The 16,207-nt window shown below is 39.4% G+C and overlaps 1 protein-coding gene across 3 annotated transcripts in view; it reads right to left on the bottom strand.

The window, feature by feature from the left end:
• Nucleotides 1-16,207, bottom strand: part of CPD (carboxypeptidase D) — a 78,620-nt gene that overhangs the window by 58,760 nt on the left and 3,653 nt on the right. For 2 of the 3 annotated variants that reach the window (XM_064367662.1, XM_064367664.1), the window contains exons 1-2: nt 15,881-15,939; nt 13,647-13,894 (exon numbers count right to left, since the gene is read on the bottom strand). In XM_064367662.1, coding sequence (XP_064223732.1) covers nt 13,647-13,894; nt 15,881-15,924 — 292 coding nt within the window. In that variant the 5' untranslated portion in view covers nt 15,925-15,939. Of the gene's footprint in view, nt 1-13,646; nt 13,895-15,880; nt 15,940-16,207 lie in introns of those variants that run through there. The other variant, XM_064367661.1, reaches the window with a different exon arrangement.

Genomic DNA, 16,207 nt, shown 5'->3' with positions numbered 1-16,207 from the left:
TTTTGTATCATTACCTTCTGCCTCTAATGGCTTTTGCTGAGAAATTCATCATTTGAATTTTTCTTCCCCTTTATACACACATCATTTTTCTATGGCCACTTTCAAGACTTTTTATTTTATTGCTGCAGCTGTTCCTTCTTCTTCTTTATTATTCTTGTTCTTATTTTGAGACAGGGTCTGGCTCTGTTATCCAGGCTGGAGTGCAGTGGTGCAGTCATGGCTTATATTATTATTATTATGATTATTTTGAGGCAGGTTCTGGCTCTGTTGCCCAGGCTGGACCGATTGTGGCTCACTGCAACCTCTGCCTCCCATGCTCCCCACTATCCCCAAATGTGCCTCAGCTTGAAAATCACTGACTTAGGCCGGGCGCGGTGGCTCAAGCCTGTAATCCCAGCACTTTGGGAGGCCGAGGCGGGTGGATCACGAGGTCAAGAGATCGAGACCATCCTGGTCAACATGGTGAAACCCCGTCTCTACTAATACAAAAAATTAGCTGGGCACGGTGGCGCGTGCCTGTAATCCCAGCTACTCAGGAGGCTGAGGCAGGAGAATTGCCTGAACCCAGGAGGCGGAGGTTGTGGTGAGCCGAGATCGCGCCATTGCACTCCAGCCTGGGTATCAAGAGCGAAACTCCGTCTCAAAAAAAAAAAAAAAAAAAAAAAGAAAATCACTGACTTAGAGTATTTCTTCCACTCAAAGAGGAGAATTGACAAGAAGTCAAAAGGTATACAATTTGCTTATAAACCTACCTTTTAATGCACTTTTCTATGCTCTGAAAAAACTGAATACAATGTACAATGAAACCTATCATTCCCGGCTGGGCACAGTGGCTCATGCCTATAATCCCAGCACTTTGGGAGGCCGAGGTGGGCGGATCACTTGAGGTCAGGAGTTCGAGACCAGCCTGGCCAACATAGTGAAACCCTGTCTCTGCCAAAAAAATACAAATAAAAATTAGCCAGACCTTGTGGCGCATGCCTGTAGTCCCAGGCACTCAGGAGGCTGAGGCAGGTGGATCACTTGAGCCCAGGAGTTTGAAACCATCCTGGGCAACATGGCAAAACTCTGTCTCAAAAAAAAAAAAAAAAAGAAGAAGAAGAAGAAGAAAGGAAGGGAAGAAAGAAACCTACCATTCATTTACCAGTATCAAAGAACAAGACTCAAAGTGTAACCACTGGGAATCTGTCTAGTACTACTGCAAATTCTCATCAATACCAATGCTAACTGTTATGGGTAGCTAAATCTTCTGATCAAGTGATCTACTCATTTCCATTAAACTCTTTGAATCGATTTGTCATGCAACTAATCTTCATATGTTTTAAGATACTCAATCTATCTTTATTAGGAAACAAGTCTCTTATCACTGTTTTCACTACAGAAAGATCTAGTATTAAAGGGGAGGGGAGACTAATAAATTTAATCCTTCTTTTAAAGATTCTTCTGTCTCAAACAGAAAGCCAAAAGAAAAAAACACAGTCAATGCTTCAGTGTTAAGACTTAAACACAGCGGGTTTTTCTGCTTTGTTTTTTCACTTGCCTCTGCAGGCCAACTATAAAGTACCAAGCTGCACTACACAAGAACCCTATTAATCGTTTACAGGAAAACTATAATGTGTTTTTTTAAATAGGAAAAGCATTTTAAAGTCTTAGAAAATAGACAATTTCTACCCTATCTTTCAATTTGGAGCTTAATGATATTACTTTATTAAAACTACTTCAAAGGATATTGAGAAATTCTCTCACAACTTTGAATATTCTGAATAATTTTTTACAGACAATAAGTGAGTTATCAAGTGATAACTTTGTACTCTCTGAGATATTTTTAAAAGCTAATGAGCATAATGTTCATAAAAAATTTTAGGTGGAAAATCTGGGCCAAGTGAATGTGACAATCAGAGGTTGTCCTTTAAAAAATTACTTAAATTCCTAATTTTAAAATTCAAGTTCATGTTGATCAAATCTTAAGTAACTGAACCTGGTCTTTGTATTCTGAGCAACTTATCTTTTGAAAATCTATTTCCTTCACCACTCCCACTGAATATATATTTGCTAATGATATGATTCTACAGAATTAAACTAAATTACACAGTCCTTAATCTGTTTTTATTTTTGTTGAACTTGGTTAACACTGTCTCCCACACAGCTCTTTGAACTGTATTTTTTTTTCAACTTTTTTTTTTTAATTGTACTCTCCCATTCTCTACCACCTGAGTTAAACAGGAAAACAGGAAAAGAAAAAAGTACATCCAATTTATACACATTAGATCTAAAGACTGGGGGGCCAAATCCTAAAGCAGTGGTAGGTTCTCAACCTTCATGTAGGCCTATTAACACGTTACAAAGTACACAACTGCACTGCTCCTAAAGGTCAGCCTTTATATTAGGTTATGTTTCAGTTTACCAAAGCCAACTCATGACTCCAAGCAAATATTGTTTCAAGTATTGTTTTACCTTTTTGCTTTCCTTTTAAATATGGTAGCACTCAGATTTTAAAAGAGAAAATAAAGGGAAGAAAAAGCATCAACCAGCTCTTTAATGTGCAAGATCAGGTAAGACCAAAAGTACTTTACTAATGCACATTTGATTATCAACTGTACCTTTAAAATATGATCAGGCTGAGAATTAATATCTTAATTGTTGGCATTCCTTAAGGAAAACATCCCAGTACAAAATGCATACCGTTTGGAGGTTAAAAAAAGCACCCATCTGTTCATTTATATATATGTTCTGGTTGAACTTCTAGCTCCACGCAATTAAATTATGCCAGGAAACACTATCAATTCAATTTTAAAAATCATGTACACTGCCATATGCTTTCCAAATGTCTCAGAACTCCTAAATCTCTTTCTCATCTTGACCTCTCTCCCTAGCTCTAAAACCTATTTCCTAACTTCCCATTGGGTACTTGTGACTAGTAAATCAAGTACTATTAATATTTCCAGTTTTCACTACTCTTTCACCTGAAGACACACACACTCTCTCTCTCTCTCTCTCTCTCTCTCTCTCTCTCTCTCTCTCTCTCTCCCCCCCCACCATCCAATTAGTTTTTTCCACTCCCATTTTTTCTTATCCAGATTCAAAATCCTCAAAGTCATATCTCTAACATCCTCTCCTTGACATTCTGTTCTACCATTTAAATGATGATCAATTCTGCAATTCTTCTTGCATACTTTCTTATATATTTTATATTCCCTTTTCATTCTCCTACATGCCCTCTAGATAAAGCCCTTATCTCCAAAGAGACCTCATTAAAGATGACTGTAAAAACCTCTCTAGTTTTCCCTCCTCTAGGACTCTTTCCTGCCAAGACATTTTGCACAAAGATAACTCCAAAATGAATAACACTGCACCGTCCTTATCATCAAAGAATTCACACACTAAGAGGAAACACACAAAAAAAACTATTAACAACATAAGTGGGTAAGTATTATACTGATGATACTGTATAAACAATAAGCTCTCGAAGGTAGGATAGTGACAGTTATTTCAGGAGAGGTTTCAGAAAAGATTACAGCTAAGCTGGTGAAAATCATTTCAGACAGAGAATAACCTAACATGTGAAGAAGGTTCACATTTGGGAAGGACAAGTAGTCCGGTGGCAGAGGAGAGGTAAGAGCTAAGGCTAAAATTATAGGCTTGAGTCAGAATGTGGGATCTTTGTTGCCATGCTAAGAAGAATTAGACTTCATCTATGAACCTTTGTTAAAAGCTTTGTTTTTTTTTGGACATGGGGTCTCACCCTGTCAAAAAAAAAAAAAAAATGCTGGAGTGCTGTGGCATAATCATAGAACACTGCAGCCTCACATTCCTGGGCTCAAACTATCCGCCTGCCTCAGCCTCCCAAGTAGCTGGGACTACAGGCATGTACCACCATACCCACTAATTTTTGTATTTTTTTAAGAGATGAGGTCTCGCCACATTGCTCAGGCTGGCCTCAAGCAATGCTCCTACTTCAGCCTCCCAAAGTGTTGGAATTACAGGTGTGCTCTACTGCTCCTGGGCCTATTTTAAGCTGTGTATGTTTGTTGTTTGATTTTTAATATATAATCTTAAAGTAACACAGCACTAATAGAACCAGATGCATCTTCACTAAGTGTGACAGCTGGTTTCTTAGTCATCTACACCTCAAATTAGTAAACAGACTCTGCAGGAAAATTAGATGTAAGGACAGTATTCTGTACATTGTTCATTAAGTCAGATTGATTTATTTATGTTATTTAAATCACTGTATCCTTATTCACATTTTTGTTTTTATGATATAACAATTACTGAAAGAGGCCTATTTTAAACTTCCTACTGTATGTATGGATTTGTCTATTTCTTAATATCAGATATTGTATTTTTACAGTTATACACTGTTCATTTGGTTCTTTTTTTGTTTTAGATTACAATTTTCTGGTGTTAAACGGGTTAATTCATGATACCCTATTTAATGATACAGAAAATACTCCTCGAAAATAAGCTTTCTGGTCCATTTCTGGACCCAATCTAACCTTTCAACAGTGTTGTTGAAAACATGTGGGTAATTATTTTCCTCATGCTCTTCCTTTTCCATCAGCAATCTACTTCCAGCCAAACATACTTCGATATTTAAAACACATTGCTACTGCTCAGTCTGATCTCTACTTTGGGGAAAGAATAGTTGTCTGCATGATAAAAGGAGGTGATATTCACACAAAAAAACTGAATTGGTTACATTATATGCTTTCTGGCCACATTTCATAACTGTGTCCATTGTATAAAAGGAGAGGGAAGAAAGTTTGATAAATCCACAGAACAGTTTCTTCTTCTTCCAGAGAAGAAAACAATCATAATTACTAGTTTGAAAGGGCTCAGCCTCAAATTTATAGTGGCTTAAGAAGACAAATATAAAGCTTTATGGCAGCTGTCCTAACTAATCAGACTCCATAGACTCACAAGAGCAATACACAGGCCTGACAACTATATTTCTGATCGATTTCCTAACTCAACATTCACTTGTATTTCAGGGAAGGCAATCTAAAAATAGAACATCTGACATAAATATTTGTGGCTCAGTCCTCACTGGAAATAACTGAAACATATAAACAAGTCAGGAGGAGGTCGGGAGAGGTGGCTCACACCTGTAATCCCAGCACTTTGGGAGGCTGAGGCAGGTGGATCAAGAGGTCAAGAGATCGAGACCATCCTGGCCCACATGGTGAAACCCTATCTCTACTAAAATACAAAAATTAGCTGGGCATGGTGGTGTGTGCCTGTAGTCCCAGCTACTTGGGAGGCTGAGGCTGGAGAATTGCTTGAACCCAGGAGGCGGAGGTTGCAGTGAGTCAAGATCGTGCCACTGCACTCCAGCCTGACGCCTGGCGACAGAGCAAGACTCTGTCTCAAAAAAACAAAAACAAAAACAAAAAACAAGTCAGGAAGAAACATCCAAATAATAAGTTATGCACAACTTGTAAGGTGTTTTGTTCCTACTTAGAATTTGAAAATAAATGAATTCTACCACAGGGTGACCAATAATAGTGTTTTTACAAACTGTAGGTCATCATCCATTAGTGGGTTGTGAGATATATTAGTGGGTTCAGACATACTTTTAAAAGAATGATATAGAACAAACTAAAAGAAATAATACCAGAATGTATAGTAAAAGTATTGTTTCATGAATTTTTTTATGTACACATATATATATGAAATGTACATAAACAACTAAAAGGTATTTTATATTATAGGTTACAAGTAAGAAAAAAAGTTCAAATAATACTGAACTAGAATCTACCAGTAAGGCAAGCTTAGTTTCTCAGAGTAGGAGCAAAACTAGGAAGAGTATTTTTAGAAATTTTTATAAGATTACCTAAAGATCTAAGATTTTAAATAACTATGTATTTAAATTTTGGATGGCAAAAATTCATTTATTCAAAAAAGACTACTGTTTATCTTCCATATACCAAGCATGGATCTGTGTGCTAGAAATAGAAAATGGAATAAAACAAAGTCCCTACCTTCAAGAGGTTTAAACTCTAGTAGAGGTAAGTAGTCATAGCACCAAATGCTAGGCTAAGGTGCTTTATACACATTCTCACTTGAGGCTCCTAATCCTGTGAGTAGATAGTATTTATCTTAATTTTATATATGTGAGAATTGAGGTTTAAAGAAATTCATTAACTTGTCCCAGATTATTTCTCTCTTTTTCACCCACACGACACACACACACAGCTTAGGTTGTGATTCCAATCTAAGGCAATGGGATTCCAAAGCTCTCTTTCTGCCACTACACTGCACTGCCTTCTACTGCACTGCCCTCTACTGTTCTTCTATCTGCAAGAAAATGAAATATAACAATGTTCTGCCCAAGAAAACTTTTAAAAGTTAAAAAAAAACCATGATCTTTGATCAAATAATTCCAATTATAAATTGCCTGCCCTTCCTTAAATTGTATATGTTGAAAGAAGGCAATTCTTTTTTGTTTGTTTTCTTGGAGACAGGGTCTCATTATTTTGCCCAGGCTGGGCTTGGGCAACTCAAGATCCTCCTGCCTTGGCCTCCCAAGTATCTGGGATACGGGCATACAACATGGCTTAAAAGTTTACCTAAAACTACAGTTCAGTTTTTATTAAATCTGCTTTGGAATAAACATACTAAAACATCATATGATTTTTATAATGTCTTCAAAACTGTGAAGAAAGAATGGTAGGCAAATGGCATACAAATCAGCACACTGTGATTTAAAAAAAAAAAAAAAAGGCAGCCGGGTGAGGTGGCTCAGGCCTGTAATCCCAGCACTTTGGGAGGCTGAGGCAGGTGGATCACCTGAGGTCAGGAGTTCAAGACCAGCCTGACCAACATGGTAAAACCCTGTCTCTACTAAAAATACAAAAATAGCTGGGCGTGGTGGTGCATGCCTGTAATTCCAGCTACTTGGGAGGTTGAGGCACTAGAATCACTTGAACCCGGGAGGTGGAGGTTGTAGTGAGCTGAGATCGCGCCATTGCACTCCAGCCTGGGCAACAAGAGCGAAACTCCGTCTCAAAAAAAAAGGCGTCCTGCTACATGAACAAGTCCAGAGTAGGACTCACAAAAACAAGGCTTTAGAAGGGGATGTGACTATTCATCAGCCTTATTAGGATAGCCATTTCCTAAATGAATCTTTGAGGTTTGAGAGACATGTTGAGAGAAACAAGGCTTACCCTTATAGCTAGATATGCTGGGTCAGCCCTGGCAATGAAGGCAAAGGCACTAGGGGCCAAATCACCCCACACTGCACACTTCTAATACACTGTCTGATTCTTGAGAGCAGGAGTTGTTTCTGTTTTGCTCTCACTATATACCCATTACCTAATACAGTGTATGTGGCATGGCAGGAACTCAGTAAATATTTGCTATATGAATAAATTATATTGCATAAGTTAGTTCCTCTCTCAGGCCTTGATTTTCTCTAAAACAAAAGGGTTGGACTAAATCAATACATTCACTTTCAGCTCTAAAGGTCTATACTTCTTTAAGCTAGAATTCCTAAATATATCACATAGAGCATCAGTAAAATTACTCAGCTGGACATGTGGCTCATGCCTATAATCCCAGCACTTTGGGAAGCTGAGGCAGGCGGATCACTTGAGGCCAGGAATTCAAGCTCAATCTGGCCAACATGGCAAAACCCTGTCTCTACTAAAAACACAAAAAATCAGCCAGTGCAGCGGCTGCAATCCCAGCTACTTGGAGGCTGAGGCATGAGAATCATTTGAACTCAGGAGGTGGAGGTTGCAGTGAGCTGAGACCACACCACTGTACTCCAGCCTGGGCAACAGAACAAGACTCTGTCTCAAAAAAAAAAAAAAAAAACTCCAGGACATCCGGGTTTTTTGAATACATGCCAAGTCACAAGGTTTCACAACATCTTACTCATTAAACACAATGAATTCACCCTGTTGAAACTAAAACCATCACAGCTTCTCTTGAAGGGGAAACTGTTCAATATTTGCTGAGGTAGGAAGAGAAATAAGCTATTTATTATATAAATAATATAGGACATACCTGACCATTCAGCTAAAACAAAAGAAAAGTTGATGCTCATAAAAAAAAATAATAGTAGCATAATTTAGCTTCTTCAGATGTTTGAATAATCAGGAAAATCTGATGATAACCAGCTTTCCAAATAATCTCTGGCATTAATACCAAAGTATACCTACTTTTGGTAGAGGCAGGATATTTATTTATTTATTTATTTTTTGAGACAGAGTTTCGCTCGTTACCCAGGCTGGAGTGCAATGGCGCGATCTTGGCTCACCGCAACCTCCGCCTCCTGGGTTCAGGCAATTCTCCTGCCTCAGCCTCCTGAGTAGCTGGGATTACAGGCATGCGCCACCATGCCCAGCTAATTTTTTTTTTGTATTAGTAGAGACGGGGTTTCACCATGTTGACCAGGATGGTCTCGATCTCTTGACCTCGTGATCCACCCGCCTCGGCCTCCCAAAATGCTGGGATTACAGGCTTGAGCCACCGCGCCCGGCCGGATATTTATTTTTTAAGTAGTATGAGATAGATTTACCTTCCTCAATTAATTGTCAATTAGAAATTACTTTCTAACCTTTTACAACTTTTTCCAAAAAGGCAAAGTTAATTATTTACTCCATTATTTTAAGTAACATCATCTCAAATTAATGAAGCAACTTGACTAGATTATAAAACCACCAGTTCACAAAGTCAGGTTTTATTAAATATACTAAATAAAATGTAAAAAATATACATTAAAGTAAGTCCCTTATCGATAAACATTTTTTAAATGATTTTCAAATTATCTCTAATTGTTTTGGGGAGAAGGTTTGACTTCTAAATAGTATGTCAAATCTCTTTTTGAATGCTTCTTATATACAAGAAACACTGGTAGAAACTATAGGAGGATTAGAAAACTCTAGAAAGTGATAGCAGCAGCAGGTCGGAGGGCGCAGGAAGGAGGTGGACAGCCATCCCCTTCTGCTATCACCCCTCACAGCCCGCTGCCCTGGGGACTGCTGCAATGGGGTCAGGCCCGGAGCAGCACAGCAGGGTAGTAGTGTAGTCAGGCAGATAGAGACCCCTATGTGGAGCTGGGGCCGTGCTTCAGGGGCGGGGTGGGAGGCAGGAGCGGCTCCAGCTTTGGGGACCTGGCCAGCAGCGCAGCCACTACGCCCACCCCACCGAGGGTGCTGGGTTCCTGGGCCTCGGGCAGAGGCTCTGCGTGGGCCACTTGGGACCACGTCCCTGGTCTCCGCCCTGTGTGGGGTGACCTCCCAGCCTGACACTTCTGATGGCCAGGCCCAGGGCCTGCAATCCGCTCCGGGCCACCCCTTAGCCCCAGGGCAATGGGGGAGCTTGGAGCAATGTCAGCCCTGCCCCAGATACTGGCCCAGGCACAGCGAGGATCAGGAGCCCGCACCCCAGGCTGCCAGGGGATGTGGCTGGGGGTGCATGCTCCACAGAATCGGCAGGAGCTGGGAGAAGGCAGCAGCTGTACCCCCCAACCTCCTAGGTCTCCCTTACCCTTGCAGGCTTGAAGGTACCTGCTCCTGCTGCCTGGACTCTCCCCATTCCTGCCTCTGCTCCTATCTCAGAGTGGGGTTGGAGCTGACCCAGCACACTGTCACAGCGCTGGGGGTGGGGGTGGGGGTGGAGCACATGCTCGGGCAAACTGGGCACTAACAAGCATGGGGGATGTAACCAAGGTTAGGGACTGAGGGCGATTCAGCAATGGCCTATAGGTGCCCCTTGGCACAAGTAGCCTGGGCACCATGAAAGGCGGAGGAGGCAGACCGGCTTCTGGGTAAAAGGGACAGGTCCCTGGCAAGGCCCCACCTTCAGGCCAGGGAGGCCATAAAGGCTGAAGGCTAGGCTGCAAGTCCCACAGACTGGAATGGGGATTTGTGGTACCTTTTTCCAGGCTGCCTGTGGCCACTCATGAACCAACTGGCATACACTTCCTCCCCTCTGAGGTCCATAAAAGCCCTGGGCTCAGCCAGAGCAAGGCAGAGGATGGAGAGATGATGGAACATCCAGCTGCAGAGAGGAGCTACCCTCTCTGCTAAAAGCTGAACACTCATCAGGATGACCTAACTGTAGAGAGGAGCCACCCACTCCAGGGCCTCCTTTGCGCTGAGAGCTGAACACTTGATGGGGCAAACTGCCTACAGAGAGGGAAATACCCACTGAGGGTCTCCTCTGAGCTGTTCTAACACTCAATAAAGCTCCTCGTTATCTTGCTTACCCTCTACTTGTCTACATACCTCATTCTTCCTGGATGCAGGACAAGAACTTGGGCAAAGGCACCACCAGACACGGAGGTTTCCAGCCAGAAAAACAACACCCCAAAGATCCCATAACGAAAGTATTAAGTTCTCAAACTTAGTGAACTATTTTGGGTAAACATGGCTTGATATAAAAAGTAAAACATACATGAGGCCAACAAACATATGAAAAAATGCTCATCATCACTGGTCATTAGAGAAATGCAAATCAAAACTACATTGAGATACCATCTCACGCAAGTTAGAATGGCGATCATTAAAAAGTCTGGAGAAAACAGATGCTGGAGAGGATGTGGAGAAATAGGAACACTTTTACACTGTTGGTGGGAGTGTAAATTAGTTCAACCACTGTGGAAAACAGTGTGGCGATTCCTCAAGGTCCTAGAAATAGAAATTCCATTTGACCCAGCAATCCCATTACTGGGCATATATCCAAAGGATTATAAATCGTTCTACTATAAGGACACATGCACACGAATGTTCATTGCAGCACAGTTTACAATAGCAAAGACCTGGAACCAGCCCAAATGCCCATCAATGATAGACTGGACAGGAAAAATGTGGCACATATACACCATGGAATATTATGAAGCCATTAAAAACGAGGAGTTCACGTCCTTTGTAGGGACATGGATGAACCTGGAAAACATCATTCTCAGCAAACTGACACAAGAACACAAAATCAAACACCACATGTTCTCACTCATAGGCGGGTGTTGAACAAGGAGAACACATGGACACAGGGAGGGGAGCACTATACACGGGGGTCTGTTGGGGGGGAGGGAGGACAGCGGGGGGGTGGGGAGTTGGGGAGGGATAGCATGGGGAGAAAATGCCGGATATAGGTGAAGGGGAGGGAGGCAGCAAATCACACTGCCACATATGCACCTATGCAACAACCTTGCATGTTTTTCACATGTACCCCAAAACCTAAAATGCAATTAAAAAAAAAAAAGTAAAACAGTAATTCAAAGGTTTAAATACACATTAAGAGACATGTCATAAGACACTTTATAATGTGACTGCCAATAAAAAGGTAAGGAAGGCCTAAGGCATTTCACCATGGGCAGACTCTGAGAAAACAAAAAATTTACACTGATGACATTTACATTGGTTGACTTGTTCCTTCTAAGTTCCCTCCACATCTACATCTGTGCATAAAAACAAAAACGTTATTATTCAAAGTATGCCTAAAGTTTCAAAAGAGTAATAGCTGTTTTCATAATATTTAAAGAAAAAAGGTAAACAATTCAAGCTTGCATTAACAATTCTTGCCAGGCACAGTGGCTCACACTTGTAATCCCAGCACTCTGAGAGGCTGAGGCGGGTGGATAACCTTAGGTCAGGAGTTTGAGACTAGCCTGGCCAACATGATGAAACCCATCTCTACTAAAAATACAATAAAATTAGCTGGGTGTGGTAGCAGGCACCTGTAATCCCAGCTACTCGGGAGGCTGAGGCAGGAGAATTGTTTGAATCCAGGAGGCAGAGGTTACAGTGAGCCAAGATAGTGCCACTGTACTCCAGCCTGGACAACAAGAGAGAAACTCTGTCTCAAAAAAAAATTCTTTAAAAAATAATATTTCATCAGAAATTGGAACACTTATATATTGCTGATAGGAATGTAAATGGTATATCCATGATGGAAAATAGTCTATCAAAGCTAAATATAGAATTACCATTTGACCCAGCTATTCTACTCCTGGTTATATATCCAGAAGAATTGAAATTAAGGACTCATACAGATACTTGAATGCCAACGTTCATTATAGCATTATTCCCAGTAGCTGAGGTGGAAACAACCCAGTGATCATCAATAGATGGATAAACAAAATGTATTATTAACATATACATTCAAGGAATATTATTCAGCCACAAAAAGGAATGAAGTTCTGATACCTGCTACAAAATGGATCACCCTTAACAACATTAAGAAAAATAAGCCAGATGCAAAAGGAAGAATATTGCATGACTCCAGTTAAATAAAATATCTAAAATGGGCAAATTCACAGAGATAGAAAGTAGATTAGAGGTTATCAATGGCTGGGGGTAAGGGATAGAGAAGGGAGTGGGAATTATTACCTAATGCTTATAGAGTTTCTGTTTGGGATGATGAACAAGTTTTAGAAATAGTGGTGATAGTTGCACAACATTGTAAAAATTAGTGCCAGAGAGGTCTATACTTAAAAATGTTTAAACAGTTAAACTGGCAAATTTATGTTTTATACACACACACACACAATTCCATGATCACGTCACAGATTAAAATACAAAAGGAAAATGTGCCTTTATGTAAAATGGAGATATCTGGGCTGAGTGAAGTGGCTCATTCCTATAATCCCAGCACTTTGGGAGGCTGAGGCAAGAGGATCACTTGAGGTCAAAAGTTTGAGATCAGCCTCAGCAACACAGCAATACCCCATCTCTACAAAAAATTTAAAAATTAGCTAGCATGGTGGCATGCACCTCAGGAGGATCTAGCTACTCAGAAGGTTGAGGCAGGAGTATCACTTGAGCCCAGGAGTTTGAGATTACAGTGAGCTATGATTGTACTACTGCACTGCAGCCTGGGTAAAAGAGTGAGACCCTTTCTCCTAAAAAAGAAAAAAAGTATTTTAAAAATTTAAATGGATAGACCTTGTTGGCAGTGGTCATCATATTAACCAAGCTATCCAACTTGGCCACTTGCAGCTGGACATTATGTGTCTCCTGATATTATGTGCAACATGATCTATATAATAGCCTTGCTGGGAAATCTGATTTAATTTTATCATGAAGAAAGTGACAATCTAGATTATGGGATTTTCCGTAGGACTATTAGCATGGTCTCTTTACAAGAGCCAAATGCAATGCTTGAACCTTGATTGGATCCAAGATCTGGAGAAAAAGGGGCTACCCAGGATACTTTGGACATAATGGGGGAAACTGAGTTACAGACAGCATGTGGTATGACAGTATTGAATTATTGTTGATTTCTCAGTTATGGTAATAGTATAGTTGAACAGGAAAATGTCCCTGTACTTGAGAAATACATGCTAAGGAACTTATAGGTAAAGTGTTGTAAAATCTGTAACCTATTTTTGGATGGTTTGGCAAAAGACTGCGTGTATGTGTGTGTGTGCATGCACATGCACGCAGAGAGAGAGAGAAAGTGAAAGAAGGAGAGGCAAGGTATCTGGGGTAAGATAACAGTGGTGAATTTAAAGGAAGGACAGATAGGTGTTCACGTAGTCCTTCAATTTTGCTGTAGTTTGAAATTTTCAAAGTAAAAAGAAATAATATTTTTTAAAAATTAGATTTCTACAAAGTTTCTTCTTTTCTGCTCAGAAAACACATAAGAAAACTCAATAAACAAGCGGGAAAGTGTAGCAAATTCAATGCTTTGCATACCTTCCACATCATACCAATGTGCACCATTTGTGATTCCATCTTTGAAACTCTCGTCTTCATCTCCTGGACAATGAGGCTCACCAGTTTTCATTATGGGGTGGTTTGAAGCATAAGCTTTTGCCAAGTATTTAAAGACTTCATCATCTGAGGTTTTGCTATAGAATCCAGTGGCCTTATGTTCTGGAGAATCATCAAAAGGATAGCTTGCTACCACTGAGCCACCATGCAGATTTCCAGAAAGTACAAACCTTTGAAAATACAACCAAATCACATATCACCAAAAAAGGACACAAACACCATGAATTACACAAAATCTTTTAGAAATAAACTCCTATATCTCTCTTGACCTAGAAGACAACTCTATCAGCTGTTATCTGTTATAAGGAGACTAACAACAACAAAAAAAGAAAGTAGAAAGAAAGTATTACCAATTTAAGATTTCAATTTAAGATTTCAAACAGCTTTAATGATTCAGGTTAACCCAAAGTAACTTTAAAGAGTTTTCCCTCGTTGAAAAAATAGCTGAATAACACAGTATAAATTAATATTTCAGGAAATGTCTTATTTAGGGAATTCCAAATTCATGTATTAGGTTGAACTACATGAGCTTTGAGAGTGTCAATATTCCCCCCCTTTTTTTTTTTTGATAATGATGGGGTCTCACCATGTTTCCAGGCCTCCCAAAGTGCTGGGATTACAGGCATGAGCCACTGTATCTGGCCCTCACCCATTTTTTGACCTGAAAAATGACAATTTCATATAGTTCAGCCTACGACTTGTATTTCATAATATGTAAATTTCATAGAAAACATGGCTGGTATATATAAATATCCATTGTATATATGTTAGGTTAATAACTTTTATCCTTTTTACATTTATTGTCCAAAGAGAATTTTTAAGATAGGGAGTCTAATTTTAAAAAGGATATTTTGTTTTTCACTCCAGTTTCGCAATATACTAAATTCGCATTTTCAAGAGAGAAGCCACAGTTGAGGAGATTCAGGAAAAAACAAACAAACAAAGTAAACAAACTGATACGGTGAGCTGCTTACAGAGAAAAACAATATACCGTATCAAAGACTAGCCCTCCATTGCATAACTGTAGAAGCAGCTCTCTTTCAAGGCCCAGTGTTTCTGATTGGGCCATTAAAAAATAAATTAACATGGAGACAAGGCTGCTCCTATAAAAGAAACATTTTTTTTTTTAATGCTTCTACTTTTAAGTGAACCAATTTGCAATTTGGTCAAATTTATCTATCTAGAAATACTGAAGAATTCCTTTTATGGTAAAAGCTAAAGGCAAAAAAATGCTTAAGTCCTATTTAAGCATCTTTCCCTTATATAACAGCTTAAACCATTACTATCAGTAGAGATTAAATACTTTTCTCTTCCATTCTAAATTGGATTTTCTTGCTTCTGCCTTTCTGTTGTTGAAATTAACCGACCTACAGAAATTCTAAAGGGGGTTGATATATAACATTTCTCTATATGCATGAAAGAAAAGTAAACCTATTATGTCTAATTTTAAAGATTATTTTAAGCATGATCAGTAGTACTATTCCAGAGAAGATCAAACCATGAAAATTACATGTAACACAAAATCTGTTCATCAGAAGGTAGATCTTGGCCAGTAAGGACAGTGATTAAACACTAGCATAGACTATGAAAAGAAACTAGCTAAAAACTAATATAATTATAATTAGCACCCTTCCAGACACCAGAGAAGAATGCCATTTGGTGTAGTGGCAATGGCACAGGCTTTGGAGACAGCAAATATGAGTAAGAACATTCCGTCTCCCAGATCTGTTGCTCATCATTAATATAATCAGGAGAAGTTACTGCCTCTAAATTCACTGAACCTCCGTTTTCCTCTCATTTGTAAAATGGGGATTAATGCTACCTGTTTCCCAGGGTTGTTATGAAAATTAATTAAGATAACACACATGAAACATAATCTGCCATAAAGACTGCTTTATACCCCTGTTCAACAAATGTTCATTTCTTTGGAGATACCTAGCATCCTGTTTAGGGAATCACTGCCTTACAAACTGTCATTCTACTTCCCACTTCCACTGCCAGTCCTTGGGTAATAGAATGATACAGAAACAAGAACTAAGTAAATATTCTAACTTTCTAACTCCACCCTACCCACCTCTCCCCTATAGTTAAGGTGTTAACAATTTACTTTCTGGTTTGTAACTCTAACATAATTTAAGTATTTCTCCCCGACTGACTTTGGGAAAGTTGTAAGAAGGCTGGGACAGCTCAGGTAGTCCATTTGGCAACAAATATTTCTTGAGTATCAACTATATGCTACATGACGTTCTAGGTACCAGGGATAGACACATCTGTGAACAAAACAAACAAACAAATGCTGTTGGGGTATTCATATTCTAGTAAAATAAAATGGATAACTGAATATTCTAAATAAGTAAAGCATGCTACTTTAATTACATATTTTAATTAAAACTTGAAAATCCAAGATTCTCTACAAAATGCTTTTTCATTTTGTTCAACATTTCTTGCAACACTTCTCAGAAATATTGTCAAAATGGCCTAAC

Source organism: Aotus nancymaae, unplaced genomic scaffold (assembly GCF_030222135.1).
Source record: "Aotus nancymaae isolate 86718 unplaced genomic scaffold, 86718_ANA_hifiasm-v0.15.2.pri h1tg000072l, whole genome shotgun sequence".
Classification (NCBI taxonomy): domain Eukaryota; kingdom Metazoa; phylum Chordata; class Mammalia; order Primates; family Aotidae; genus Aotus; species Aotus nancymaae.
Note: the sequence above shows the minus strand (reverse complement) of the source record. Positions and strands in the feature narration are given on the sequence as shown.